General features: G+C 49.0%; 1 protein-coding gene across 1 annotated transcript in view; it reads right to left on the reverse strand.

Moving 5' to 3' along the window:
- Positions 1-6210: 6210 nt before the first annotated feature.
- The window catches only part of IQCG (IQ motif containing G), a 13900-nt gene continuing 5213 nt past the window's right edge, over positions 6211-14897 (reverse strand). Inside the window, 6 exon segments of the mRNA XM_010186170.1 lie at positions 6211-6354; positions 6580-6596; positions 6599-6665; positions 7762-7893; positions 9294-9368; positions 9504-9665. Coding sequence (XP_010184472.1) covers positions 6211-6354; positions 6580-6596; positions 6599-6665; positions 7762-7893; positions 9294-9368; positions 9504-9665 — 597 coding nt within the window.

A 14897-nucleotide genomic window follows, 5' to 3' on the forward strand; every position in this document is an offset into this window, starting at 1 on the left:
TCCTCATTACTTAAGCTTTGAAGAAAAAACCCATTATTTTTTATTTCCCAAAGGAAAAACTACCGTGCGTTTTCTCTGCAAGAAACATCTTGGTGAAAGATACTGAATCGGAGCAGTTCAAACTGTGTTAATCACATCAGCGTTCTTGCTAAGGTCACTGTTGGGGTTTGAACGTGTCTGTATCTGAACGTGTTTCTGACAGCAGTGCAGGGGGGTGTCCCTCCTCTCACCTCCCTTCCCGTTGCGTAGGGACACGTTGGGTTACTCCGTGGTTTTCCCAAATGACGACTCGATGTCATCAAACCACATGTGTGTTTGTGTGTGAAGAGTTACAGCCTGCTGTGCCAATCATTAGGAACCCCTTACCCAATAATGCGTTTATTAGGGGCTGGAGCATCCCATGCAGCCGTGCCAACGCTGGTGAGTGTCCCAGCCAGGAAGAAATGTATCGTTTTAAGAACACAAATGAATTTCCACAGGCGCGTTCGTACTGCCAAAGCAGCAATCTGTTGCAGAATGTAGCTTCTCTTCATGGCTTTAACAAGGCTTTAATAAATAAAGCCTTTTACCTTTGGAGTTTATGTAGAGATGCACTGGTTTTACAGAGCTACCATCACTTCCTTCCTCTTCCCTCAGCGTAAAAATGGAAATTCAATGTACAGGCACGGGAGGGGCAGCAGCGGGGGCTTTGCGTTGTGCCAGCGAGTTGCCCTGCAAAGCAACGAGCAGCTCGGGGTGCTCTGGTCCCGCTGATGGAGCCAAGCTTGCTGCCACATCAGTTACAGTTTGGGTTTTTTTTCCCCAAAAAGAGACCTTGCAGAACCCAGTTCTGCACCCAGGCAGTTCCTTCAGGAGGTTTTGGCTGATTTAAAGCACCCCAGAACGTTACACTGCGAGCACGTGGTGCGCGGGGTCTGAGACCACCTTCAGGCAGCAGAGCTGTTCCACTGGGGATGGATTTGAAGCAGAATGCACCAAGGGGATTTAGTGGGGATAAAAGAAGAAGAAATGGGTGCAGGCTCGCTACAAGTAATTCTTGTGAAGTAAACCTGCCATGGGAACACTGGCAAGGGCTTTTTGCCCTTTGGATTTGCAGTTTTGTTTCCACTCCATTTTGCTTCATGTATTTCTCTTGAGGTCCATTGTGGTGACTGTGAAATCCCTTATTTCACAAAACTATTCCAGTTGCTTCTTCCTGGCATTGGTTGCCCACCTTGCATAGTGGAGAACAACACCTGAAGGGTGTTTAAAGCTGAGTAGTTGATCCCAGGTAAGTGCCTTTGCCCTGAGCCCTGCAAGAAATTGAAATGCCAGTAACTTACAGCACACAGGAAGAGCAGCTCCGTGCACACAGCCTTTCCTCCTGGAGCAGGTCTTGTGTTTCACTTAATTCTGCTTGCAGGGAGCGTTGGTAATTCTTCAGGGGTTACAAGGAGCATCTGCAGTCTCTGCTGTGGAAAATTGTGCCACTCGCAAGCAAACAACAGAGACCACAAATGGTTCTTGTGTGTCTGTCTACACCAAATACGAAAGGAGGGGAGCCCTGACTTCATCTTAGTTTCCAACACTGGGTCACACGTTGTGTTTCCATAGCACATGTTAAATACTCCCGTTTTAAGCAAGCAGTTCCCTTCGTGGAGCTGTGAGGGTGCGGTGTTTGCTCCAGCCCAGCTTCCAGCACACGGGGAACATCAGCCTTAACAGTGTTCAGGTTGGTGGAAGTTTGACATTTCGTTAATCCTCGTTTTTAGGAGTTAACGGGGTGGGAAATTGAGTCTGAACTGCAAGAAATGGCCATTTCTGTGGTGTCTGGTTGACGCAGCCGCTCCTCTGTTCTGGCAGGGCACGGGCTGTCCCCACTGGTCCCTTACGGGGTTCCAAGCAGGGGCTCATTCTGGCAGTTCCACTGTACCTGCTCACGTTAGTTTGATGTTTATAACCCTGTGTTTTTACGCTGGCAAACACTAAATCTCGAGCAGATGTTTCGGACAGGAATTCAAACCTGAAGTTTCATCGTCCGGTTTATTTAATGTGTTATACGAAAAACAACTCCAGTTCTCTGTGGCAAATTGGGTTGGGATGTTTTTTGGTGTATTTATGTGCAATTTTGGTTGTATCCCACGAAAAGAATATTTTAAAGAAATGGTGTATAAGATGTTGTGTGTTAAAGCAAAGAGGGCATTGGTGGTGGAGGTGGGGGAATCCATCGGAGGGTTTGGTGGTTGCTGGTGTTTGGACACTGAGTCCCTGGGGTCACCTCGTGTCCCCCCTGGAGCCCTGAGCAGCGTTTGCGGCTCAGAAAGGTGACACACGTGAGACCGAGCAGCTCGGGGGTCCCTGATGGCATTTGGTGACGGGGGCGAAACAGCCGGGGTTTGGCTCTTCCCCCGTGGGAAGGGGGAGCTTCCTTAAAGGCCCCGGCCTGGGTGGCCTGGTTAAAATAAAGAAGTGAGAGACAACTTTGGATAGTGCCGAGAAAAACGTCTGCTCTTCTCGGTAGCGACGCGATGGCAAACGGTGTTTTTATCCTTTTCTTGACTATGAATGGTTCTTGGAAAAAATGTTTTAGAAACAGAGGACTTTTAAGGTGAATTGGGACATCTAAAAAACCTCTTTTGTATAGATACTGTGGTGTTTTACAAAGCAATCTAATGTTGTTATTTCTGAAAGCAGTGTAAACGTGTAATTAACAGAGTAAAGGATTTTAAGGCTTCATCCCATGCTGTATGTCTGTAAATACATTCCATAATTTCAAAGTCTGTTACATATAAATGTGTCTGAATATTGTATACTTTATTTTAAATTGCCTGTATTCTGCCAGTAGCGTGAACTTCTAGCACATTGATAAGAGAAGAGGAAACCATGGGTAATTTGAAATAAAGTTTTAAAACCTACATGAATCAGGGTGTATTTTCCTGCTGTTTTTCTGTTGCATCCATGAATGTCACATCCTCTGGGCCAGGTGATTTCCCCTTCCACATCCTCGCAGCTGGCGGCTCATGGACCTGCTTTGTTTCTCTGGTTTTCATAGGTAACCAGGGTAGGAGAACTCCGGCGTTTTTACCCGTGTTCTGCAGCCACATCAGCAGCTTTTTCTTGGGGACTTTTTAACCCTCCCCAGACACGGAAAAGCAGTGATTTTGTACAGAATCTTTTGCTCCTTTTCCCTCCGCCTCCCCCTTCTCACCGTACAATGCACACGTTCAGCGTGGGGAGTTTGCTCCTTGCTGTTCTCATCTTTTGGTTGATTTTTAGCTGTAAAACTTGCACCCCAGCTTCATGCCCCGCAGCATTTGAAAGGTTTGTTCCTATCAGCCAAAATGTTTACTCCTCTTTTCTTCCCTCCTCGTAGCTAGTTTTCATTATTAATAAAAGAAAAAACCCAAACCCAAGGCCTAGAAATTGCCAGAGATCCCCAGACCCTCCCTACTTCACACGTGCTGTGTGTCCCCGTGGCACAGCTCCCTGCTCACCAAGTTTCAGTGTCCTCTTTTAACCATCGGTCACTTGGGACAAACCCCATCCCTGCCCGTGTCGGGGCTGCCCAGCTCTCCATGGGTGTTTGTTTCTCTGTCTGACGCCGCCTCTTGAGCAGCATCTCAGTCTCCAGCCTTTCCTCTCCATTCACCTCCCAGCAAACCAGTTTCTCCAAAGGGTTTGTGCCGTCTGGTTTTCCCTGCAGAAAATACCACGGATGTGCACGTTGATCCCACCTCTCCACAGCTGGAAAAAACAAGCAGTGGCAAAGTTCCTCAAAACTCAGGTTTTGGGGCACTGCTCCCATCGCTGAATGTGTGCAGCTGGACAGCCACGAAACACAGATCCACGGCGGTTTCTGATGGAGTGAGGCAAGGCTGGGAGGAGAGCAGCACTGCTGGGATGGACTGGTGCAGCGGGAGAGGCCAGGAGGAGCTGGGTGGAGAGGGCTGACAGGGTGGGGGTTGACAGTGGCTGCAGTCCCCAGGGCAGAGCCCGCTGTCCTTACCCTGGAGGTGAGGATTCGGTTGGGTGTAAAACCATTGCTCCCATCACACCAGTGCCCAGTGGCCAGGACACTCGTGTTAGGACCTTCAGCACCCTCCTATCGTGCTGGAATAGCAAACCCATTTCTGCTCTTGCTTCTTTCAAATATAATTTCATTTTTGAAATAAAAAAGTACCCCTTCCACTGTGCACACAGACATGGAGCTTTCTGATTTTCAATCAATCACAGAATGGCAGGAGTTGGAAGGGACCTGGAAAGCTCATCCAGTCCAACCCCTGCCAGAGCAGGATCACCAGACCAGGTCACACAGGAACACGTCCAGGCGGGTTTTGAATGTCTGCAGAGAAGGAGACTCCACAACCTCTCTGGGCAGCCTGGGCCATGCTCTGGCACCCTTAAAATAAAAAAGTTTTTCCTCATCTTCAGCTTGAACCTCCTGTGCTCCAGCTTGGGACCATTGCCCCTTGTCCTGTCATTGGACATCACAGAGCAGAGCCTGGCTCCTTCCTCCTGACACTCGCCCTTTACAAATTGATCCCCATGAATGAGAGCAACCCTCAGTCTCCTTCAAGCTAAAGAGACCTAAGAGATTAAGCTAAGAGATTTTGGAAGCAGACTTGGCTGTGTTCATGCAATTTATGGTTTTGGGGCGTTTTTTTGGTTTTCAGTTTCAGACACCGGGCACTGAAATGGAAGATTTTAATTATTTCATGAGCCAGTGCCATGTGTTAACTTCCTACTGGCTTGTGCACTTGATGTACCCTAAAAACAAGTGCTGGTACGCTGGCATCCAGAACTGGGGCTTGAAGGGGAGCAGAACCCTTGGATACGGAGGAGTTTTCAGAGCTGAAAAGCAAGCAAAGCCCAGCCGATGCCATGCTGCAGATTTCAGTTGTTTGGTTGTGTGCCTGGAGTTTCATGTCAGCTGTGGAGCTCTACTGCCCTTCTGTCCTGTCCTGCTTTTTCCTTGGCTTAAAACCCCTGCAGAGTTTATGATCAAATCTCATTCATTCCACCTGAACATGTCACCTGTTAACACCCACCACGCATGAAAATACCGCTCCTAAATGAAATGTGCCAAGTCAGCAGTGTGTGTAAAAGAGTTAAAATCAGGAGTACAACCCCCGTGGTTGCTCTGCTGCAGTGCAGACGTGGGCTGTAAGGTCCTGGCCCGGCTCCTGGCGTGACTCCAGTGATCCCTGTTCTTACCACCCTGTCAGGAGCATGGGAAGCGAGTGAATGTGTTTGTGACTTTGGTACCAGCGCTGGGGCAGGAACATGTTCTGGTTTTGGGTGGCAGTACTGATACTTCTGACCCAAGTTTGTCTGGAGTGGCTGAAATTTCAGTGCTCCCTTGGCAATTGGCTCTGCCTGGCAGTCAAGCACCAGCCCCTTCCCTCCTGTTCAGAGTTCTGAGCCAAAGGCTTTCTGCTCATGATTTCAGTCATCTTGCTTGCGCTCAAGAGCTTTTGGCACAGTTTGGCTTGGACACGGGGGTGTTTAGAAGGGGCCAGCACAGGCTGGTCACAAGAGCACAGCAGACGTTATGGTTTGAGCTCACTCTCCTGCATGGTTGTGTCAGGAGAGAGGGCTTCCCTCTTGGTTAAAAAGCTGCATGTTGCTCCCCTGCAGCTTCGCTCTGTGCCTGCTGCTCCTCTTGCTGTGCAGAGACAGCGGCCAGGGCGGTGGGTACGGCTGTGCAGGACCGGGTGCTGCAGGCAGCGTGGCCGGCTGTCTTTTCCCTCAGTCAGAAGGTGTTTGGAGCTGTTGTCTGCGTGCTGACATTTTGCAGGGCGGTGGGGATGGAAACCTGCGTGCTTTGACTGCCCTTGTGTTTACCCTGCAAACTGTCAGCAGTTTTCCTCCTGCCAAGGAGGAAAGCAGAGCCAGTGCTCTGGGGTCTGCAGAGGAGACTCTCGGTGCGGAGCATCCCATGCAGATGAGTTACTGGGGTCACCTCCCGCTAGCTGTCGTGTTTCCAAAAAGCACTTTGGGAGATACAGCGTCTCTCGCTGCTTTGATGCAGTTCCCCTTTCTACTGGAGAAGCAGCGTCTCTGCTGCACAAGGGCACCCTCAAGATCATAAGAGTTACTGCAGCTTCACCTTCATGCTGTCTGAACTGTTCTCCAGCATAGCCCAGGCTCTATTAAGTGGTTTATTGACACACACTGCAGTGCTGTGTCCAGGAGCAGCCCTGCAGCATGTCAGTGGCCAGGTTTCTTTACTTATCGTGGCTTTTTCTTTGCTCCAGATTTCCCTTTCTTCCCTTTCCCTTTCTGCATTGATAGCCGTTTCTCCTGCATCTTCTTGAGGGCTTTGTAGGGTCCAAGGTGTCTGCGGACCATTGTACCTCTCCACCAGGCCTGCAGCTGGAAGCAAGAGAGAGAGGGGTCTTAGGGGAAATCATTTGCTGGGGTACCTGGTACAGCTCAATGGCCAGAGCATCTCCCCTGCGTTCCCCACTGTGGGAGGGAACCCCTGGCCCCCGCAGCAGCAGTTGGGCCTGTGCTGGTTTACTCTGAAGGTGTCCACATCTGGGCCAAGGGCATCTTGCACTTGGGCAGCTGCACTGCCTCCGCTTTGCTCCCCTTTACCTTCAGGACGCTCTTAGGTCTCGTTGTTTTATTTCAGCCTTCTTTTCTGCGCAGTAACTGATGACGGTTTCCTCAAACATCTTACACTGAAAGACAGCACAGGGGTGGCAACAGCTGCATGAAAAACACGTCCTCAGTGCTTCAGGGCTGACCTTCCAGGCTCACCAGGATCCTGGGGCGAGGAGTCTTCTCCTCTGGCTGCCTCCTGGTCTGCACGCATTTCACAGCCCAACAGGGCTGCTCTGGCCCGTGGGTCACAGTTTGGGTCCCCACGCTGTGCACCGAGGGGTTCCCTGGTAATGTGTAAGCGTGGGCCATCCTCCCCCACCTCCCTTATTTGATCTTTCCTGAGTCCAGATGGCAAATGTTGCTCATTACCCCCACCTAAGGCACTGAGAGCGCTGCCAAGGTGAAACCTCTTAATGGCCTGCGCGTAATTAACCCTCAGCTCCTGTGCTGTGAAATGGCTGAGGGCGTCCCAGGCAACAGATGGTAGCAGGAAGGACCTGTGCTGGGCTGGGCAGCAGATGATGTGCAAACACACTTGGGACGCTGAGGTGACGGTGCACAGGGTGAAAAATGAGCCCGCAAGCAGGGAATTCTCTCAGATCCAGTGACAGTAAGGAATGATTACACGTTAATTCCTTCTGCCTTTAAAACACCCCTTCTTCTAGACACTTCTCTCTGCTCTGCTGTGATCAGAGCCCAGCAGTGAACTGAAAAAGTGATATGGGGCAGGAATGATTGTAGCCAGAATTGGTTCCCTTGTAACCCAGCCCTGTGCAGCCGTGAATGTGCCTGCAGGAAGGGGTGAGCTGCCTTTTCCCATCACAGACTTACCCAGCTGTTAGGAGGGATTTTGTTCAGACTAAAGCAACATTGATGGGATGGGATGGAGTCTTTGCCCCTCACAAAGGCTGGTAATAGCACTCTGATTATTTGCTGGTATTTGAAAATAGCTGTAAGGGGAAACATCCTCATCCCTCCTTGATATTACAGGTGGCAAACTGAAGATGCCTACTTGGTCTCTGCCTTCCCAGGACCAGTCTTTATAATCTCACCTACACCTCAAGGTTACTGATTTTCTTTCTCGTGGTCCTGGTTCCTGATCTGGACGCAGGTAGGAAAAAGCCAGGATGCAGTTTGGTACAGCTGAGCACTGAGACGCTGCTGGGGTCTTACCTCCGTGGCCAGTCTCTGCAGCATTTCCAGGTTGTTTGCCCTCAATGCTTTGAGGGCATTCAGCTCTTTGTCTTTAGCATCTGTGTCATTTTTGTACTTGTCCATCCAGCTCTCCAGCTTCTCTTCCACCTTCTGCATGGAGACAGAGTGGTGCTTAGCGTGGTAGAAAGAGCATACGGGGAAGGGTTTGCTCCTGTTACCTGGCCCGCTTTCAGGATTTTCTTTTCCAGGATTTTTGGTATTTCCTCCTTCTCTAAGCCTTGAAAGGATCAAACCCTTAGGACTAGTGATAAATTACGGTGGGTTGCAGCCTCCTCGCTGAGGCTTCACCACGGAGTCACAGCACTGAGCCGGGGATAGAGAGAGGCAGGGTTGGGTTTTCAGAGGTGCGCAAAGAAGCAGCGGGGGTTCGTGTTGTGCACAGTCAGTCCTGGGGAAGTAAATGGCAACCCAAAGCCATTCTTTGTGTGCAGACAGAGGGGAGGCTAAGAAACAGAATTTGACAGTGAGAAAGCTTCATCCTCTGCCTGACTCCCTGCCCCCTTTCTGGATTAAACTCGGCACACCAGGAATTGGGTCCCGGGCACCTCACGCTATTTCAGGTTGTGAGCTTGGCTTTGTCTCACTGGTGAATAGGAGGGCAGGTGTTGCCGCAACAGTCACCCCAATGACTTCCTCCCATTCACGAGTAACTTCTCCATAGCAACAGCTGTGATTGCTCGCATGGAAAAATCATCTAAGGAAAAGCATCGATCTCATTACGGTGTCACAGCTGGGCACAGGAGGGAGATGGGGCATGGACGTCCTTTTCTCTGCGGGCCCTGTAAAGCCACCAGCTGCTGTCTGAGTACACAGAGGATTGCGCTCTGCGTCCTGGTAGAGGTCAAATAGGCCGCAGCTTGGATGTGGCAAGTCCTCTCCCTCTATCCACACTGAGGCTCTAGGATATGAAGGTCGTTATGTGATTGCTCACAGGAGAGCACTTTTTTGCACTCAAATTACATTTGAAAAAATAGATTGACTTCTCTTTAATTCTGCCCTGGCAGTGATGTACGGCACTCTGCAGTAGTACACGGTTTCTTTCAGTCACACCAGTTTCTGAGATGCTTTCCAGCGTTATTCACTGTGATGGGCACTGCTGTTGATGATGGAAAAGCTCTGAATCAACAGCACAAGGACTTTCACTGTTGTTTGCTACTAAAAAAATGGGTACAATCATTGTGAGTTAGCAATTATCCAACCCTGATCCTTCCTTCTTCCTTTGCCTTCAGATAAGGCAAAAACCACCTAAATAAACAATACCAGTCATTACATGAACTCTAATTTTAAGAAAATGTGTCCAAATGTAGCAACTCCTCAATCTGGGAGAGCTGTGTTAATTTACAATTAAGACTTGAGGGTAAGTGGTCATTTGAACAGCGGCCACTGTGAACCTGGTGAGTTTGATGGAGCAGTAATTGGTTTTAGGCACTACCTGATGGTACAGTGATTATCAGCTGCTGTGGTAAGCATTAGCAGAAGGTGACACGTACCATTTGGTGTCGTCTGAGGAAATTCTCCATCTCTGTGTGGATTCGGATCTCCTGGTCAGTTTTGGTCCTCAGCTTCTGTGATCAGCACAGGCAGAAGATGTGAGAGACAACGTTAGTGCAGATGCGTGCGCACCCGTACGTGCTGCTGAAATCATTCGGTTGGAAAAGACCTTTACGATCATCGAGTCCAACCATCTGGGGAGCTCTTACCTGAATTTCATTCTCCAGGACCTTCTCTGCATTGCTGCACTGCTTCTGGGTTTGGTGGACCTTGTGGTCTGTGCTTTTCTTCATGTAGCATCTGTCCATGGTAGTCTTGGCCCTCAGCGGTTCGAGCTCATCTCTGAGGCAGGCGATCACGCTGTCTCGCTTCTGGTGGAGGAGACAGAAGCAGCACAAAAGCAAGCCTGGAGACTGCCGTCAGCTCACCGTTTCTTAAGCTCTCCAAACCCTGACAACCTCAGCAGAAACAAGGCTACAGGCTTCACACTTTCGCCAAATGTTGCCTCCTTTCGAAGGGAAGTTTGATTTGTAACCCCTGCAGAAGGCAATAAACTCATCAGTGAGGAGCGGTGACCTCTGGAGAGGGTGGAGAAATGACCAGAGTGGGACAAGAACCCTCTGGTCCAGCTTTGGATTCAGTCATGCTTATTACAAGCATCAAAGAAGCCAAATAATTTCAGCTGCTTAAAGTTAGGCTTTACCATCCTCTTGGATTAGGCTGTCTCAGTGAGTGAGGTGATGATAATGCCTCAGCCCCACATAAGCCACAGTTTTATTTCATAGTTTATACTCAGTTCCTTGGATTCATTTTTTCCTACTTACATAGCAACTGTAGAAGCACAACCTTAGGAACAGGTGAAAATCCAATCTTGTCTCACTCATATGTTTAAACAGCTCTTTCTTGAGCTCTTACCAGGTCCATGGTGCCCACTTTGTTATAAAAGCACGCACCCAGGGCAAGGGAAAGCTGGGTATGAGCTCCCGAGCCTTGTTTCACAACGCAGCTGAGCTTTCCCGAGGGAATTCTGTTGCCAGGAGCTCCCCCATGGCTGAGAATCCCAAGCCACCATGCCCCGTTTGTCCAGCTTTTGGAGCGTGCTCAGGGAGCAAAGCGCGTTTGCTTGATTTGGGCTTGTTTCATTTACTCCTTTTTCATCAGTTTCTTTGAGTAAGAGATAAAAGTTCATTGCTCTGGGGCTGGAACTTGCAAGAACCACCTGTAAAATGAAAAACTCTAGATTTTTGTGTTAAGAGTCCTGTGCCATTATGCAAGATCAATGTTAACACATCTGGTTTGGCACCCGATTGCTCCATTACAGCCTCCCCCTTAGCTCTGAGGGGTTTGACATTCATCAGCCAAACCTTGCTGACATGAAGATGAAACACCAAAGTGCTGGCACTGAGATGTTTTGCAGCCCACGGATCTGGTCTCTGCAGCGCCCTCGCGTTCCTTGGCTGTGCAAACATGGAAAAATGCCATAGGAAGAAGGCAGCTCAACAGCGCCGTGTTGAAAAGCCCATGCAACGTGACTCATCTGGAAAAGGTTTCCTTATAAGAAGAGTTCGGAGCAGTTAAAAGGAAAATCCAGCCCTCTGCACCCCTTGCTGGACATAGTTAGGAAGAGTAAAGTGTATTTATAAGGCTCAGGACAATTATAGGCCTTGGCCGATGCTGTTTTGTGGGTTTAAAAGTCAAGCATTCGAGTTTTTTTGAAGGTTTCCAGCATCAGATATTATTTTATGGCCATATCATTGTCTGACTGCAGACAGCTACGGATGTGACCTATTTGTGCCCTATTAAGGTTTCTGGTGATGGCCTTTACTGGACATGGGAGGTGACCATACCACTTGTTTTTTGAGGTTGCTTTCCTGTATCATAGCGCAATCACATCTAAATTGAGGGGTTGGCAGAGGAACTGGGGAGACACTAATGAAAAACACCCATTTTTTGTGGCTCTGGGGCTCAACAAAACCAACTGCTGCTGCTGTCTGTGTTACTGCTGTCTGTGTTACTGCTGTCTTACTGCTGTCTGCCAAGACCTGCAAAAGAAGGGTTCAGCCTAGGTTACGGAGCACTCAGCTATTAGACAGGTGGGGCAGAGCGTCAACGCTTCACCGGGTTATTTTCTTTTTAATTTCATATTTTAGCAAAGCAGAGGAAAAAGTGCTTTTGATTCCAGCGCCCCAGGCCTGAGCCGGGATGGGGGCCCATCTGCTCCGCTTGCTTGCTTTGTTGTTTGGCGCATTTGTGGTTTGGACTGGGGCTGCGGTGTTGTAAAACATCTCGGGTAGAGGTGGGGAGGCGGGGGGCTCAGTTACACAATCCCCAGCAGACGGGGAGTGAAATGCAAAACCCCACGGGTGGTTTCCAGCAACGCATTGGCTCAGAGGGGGAAAGTCAGTGGTGGGCGTGTGGGCAGCTACTGCAGCTCTGCCAGTGGTGCTGCAGAAATGGGGCACATTTGGTATTAGGATGCAGGTAGGAAATGCCCACAACCTGGGGGCACCATCTGTGGAGTGCGCTGCTCCCTGAGCTTCCGGGGCAGGCACTGGGAAAATGATTTAGTATTTCTTCCTCCTGGTTTATCATAGCAAAGGTCCCAGCCAGGACACAGCGCTCTTTCATAGTTAACGCAATAAACCTGTGGGCTGCTTATTCCAGATGACTTCAGCGTTGAATCTGCCAAGCCAAAGATGCAAAATCATAGCTCGTGTGTCCAAAACTATCACAAAACTGGCAGAGACCAGGATCAAAACTCAGGAAATAGCAGTCAGGAGCCAGTCTGCTTCGCAAGCTGGTAAACAAGCTGGATTTTCTCTGATGTCTCAGCTCGCAGCCATCAGCTCCGAGGCCTGGCTGCTGCTGTTCCCTGGTACCATAGGAGTCTGCCCCACGGATGCTGTTTGGCTGCAAAAGCAACTGCATTTGGCTGGAGAGGGTACGTGCGCTCCTGGGTTCTCACTGACTTTGATTTCTCTCCCTTGCAAGTACAACCCAGATCTCTCTGCTCCTCCCCAGCAATTAGTATTTACAATCTCTTAAAATACAGCTGGTTGCAAAAATAGCAAACAGGAGTAAACAGGCTGAGGAATTCCTGCGGCCGTCGGATAAACTCCCGCCGCCAGCGGCACACCCCGTGCGTGCCATTTGGAGGGGGCATGGGAGCGGGTGCTGTGGTACGTGCAGCAGCGAGCACGCTGCCTGCCTCCGTGCTTCCACCCCGAGTGCGTACGAGCTCACGTCTTTCCACCAGCAGCTGCGATATCTCAGCTTGCAAAGCCTGGAGATATGCTCAGATCTCCACACCTGCCGTGGCCTGGACTTGCTGCCCCTGGAACAGCAACGTGCAGCCCTGCAGACACTTCAGTAGCGCCATAGCCCACATCTCTGCCCCCGAGAAATGCCTCAGCTGAAAGGACAGCAGGCTTGGAGCGTCACCCAGCCTTGATATAACGGCTTCTGATCGCTGATCCCAGCCACTGCAGGAGCGAGCTGTGTGAGGGGCCTTTTGCTGGCAAAGGGAGCAGAGCTGTTGGCAGCAGCACTCTTCTCAAAAGCCCTGTTCTCCTCAAACCAGGTTTGGATCCACTGCACCAGCTTCGGTTCTGCTGAGCTGCCTTGATATAAGATCTAATAAATTCTCCCAGCAGGGGAATGCAGTTGCCCAGAAGCTCAAGACCAGCGCAAGACTTGAGCCTTTCACTGTAATCATCTGGTGCATTTCTCCAGTAGAAACATGCACAGTGGGTGTGTGTATATGTTTAAAACATCCCCCAGAGCACTTCATTGACGCATTTGTCCTCTTGGGAGAGGCTAAGGGAAGAAATGTGATGGGTTTTAGCTGCACTACTGAAAGCTCTACTGAGTGGCGCACCGAGCCAGCGGAGCTGGGTGTGTTAAAGTCACAGACCTGTACCACTGGTACCACTGGTACTGGTATCTTGGTTTTCTGTCGGGTATGTAGCCTGCAATATTACTGCTTGTTATAAAAGTACACCATAACTCACACACGTGTATGGCATGGGTATACCACAAAACCTACAGGACATTAAAAGCCTCTGGGTGAATAGCAATGCAGGAATTCTAACGTTTACATTGCCTCATTTTTTAATGTTAAACTACATCATTCTGTATGATACTAATTTGTTTCAAAATCTGTACAGCCAGCCATCCCTTGTCCAGGAAACTGGAGAAAGTGATTATTTTTGTACAAGCTAGAAAATGAACAGTGCAGCAGCAAACAGAATCCTTGCAGCCAAAGCAGAGCTATCGGGGATGCTCCTGCACGGAGTGGTAAGAGCAAAAGCAGACTCTTCATTTCAGCTCCTTTAGAGACATCCGTGCTTTCCAAGAGGAAAGAAAACAAAATAAATGAGAATATTTAGCATTTGATTTGTGTTCCATTGGAAAGAAACATGAGCTGAGCAGGCTAATACAGCATTAATGAGCATCTCATTAAGAGCAGAAAATACAAACATGCAGGCAACGCGTGTGAAGCAAAGACCGTGTTTTTCTGGTTCTGTGATCAGATTTGCTCGCTTTTGTTTTGTCATCCACTAGACTGGAGACAACCATGTAGGCTTTTGTCTCCAGGTCTGTGCATTATTATTGTTCAAAGTACTCCAAAATAAGCAAGCTGTATTTTTGTTTTAAATGAGTTGGCACGGTGACAAATCATGCAAGTGTCTGTAAAACTGCCTATGGGAAAATCCCATATGAAGTGAATAGAGATTATTCTCCCTTGGGAGACACAGTGAGACATCATTATTTTTGGCACAGGAGGAAAGGAGTACTTGAAAGTAGTCTTGTCTTTGAATTGTTATCAAAGCTGAAACTATAAGGAACCCCAGAAAAGGACTTTAAAGCTGGAATTGTAAAAACAAAATCCCAGATGAGTGCAAATCCCACTTAATGAGGCAAAAAGCAAGAACAGAATTAGCAGAAGGTACTGAAAGCACACGGAGAAGAGCACCCTCTGTGCACGGGAGCTGTGCACCTTCCTATGGCTGCAAGGGGCAGCAGAGGTGCAGGGCAGGACACAGGAGAACCACATCATCGTATTCACCAGCTTGGGGAGTGGGAGAACAGGAGCTTCCCAGGAGCCATCCGAATCTGACTGAGAATGGACAATGTGCAGAAGCAAATGGACAGAAACAGGCTCTGAGCCTGACAAAATACCCAGCTCATTTCATTTAACTGCCACACAGATATCAAGGGACTTCTGAGTTCTCCCGTAGGGCCTGGGAATAGGCTCCCATAGCATTTCCAGTGGCAGTAATGTGTACACTGAGCTATACAGCTCCCCTTTTCAGTCCCGGCTCTGCCCTCTACATCCTTCGGATGTTCTGTTCAGATCTGTAAGGATAAAAGGTTCATCCTTCATTTCTCTTTCAGTTCCCACAAGTGTTAATTCTTGCTTTGTCTCCTAACTAGCTAACTTTCCATTTCCTTCCATGACTACTCCTTTTTTCTCCCTGTTATGTCCACAATTTGAGTGTTCTTTTCATCTTGCTACACTTCTCAGTGCAAGTTAAACATTTCCAGGATCTCCACTGAGATGAGTACTGACCTAAATACATTTGTCCATCTTGTACATTCCT

The sequence above is a fragment of the Mesitornis unicolor genome, unplaced genomic scaffold (assembly GCF_000695765.1).
Source record: "Mesitornis unicolor isolate BGI_N332 unplaced genomic scaffold, ASM69576v1 scaffold43606, whole genome shotgun sequence".
Classification (NCBI taxonomy): Eukaryota; Metazoa; Chordata; class Aves; order Mesitornithiformes; family Mesitornithidae; genus Mesitornis; species Mesitornis unicolor.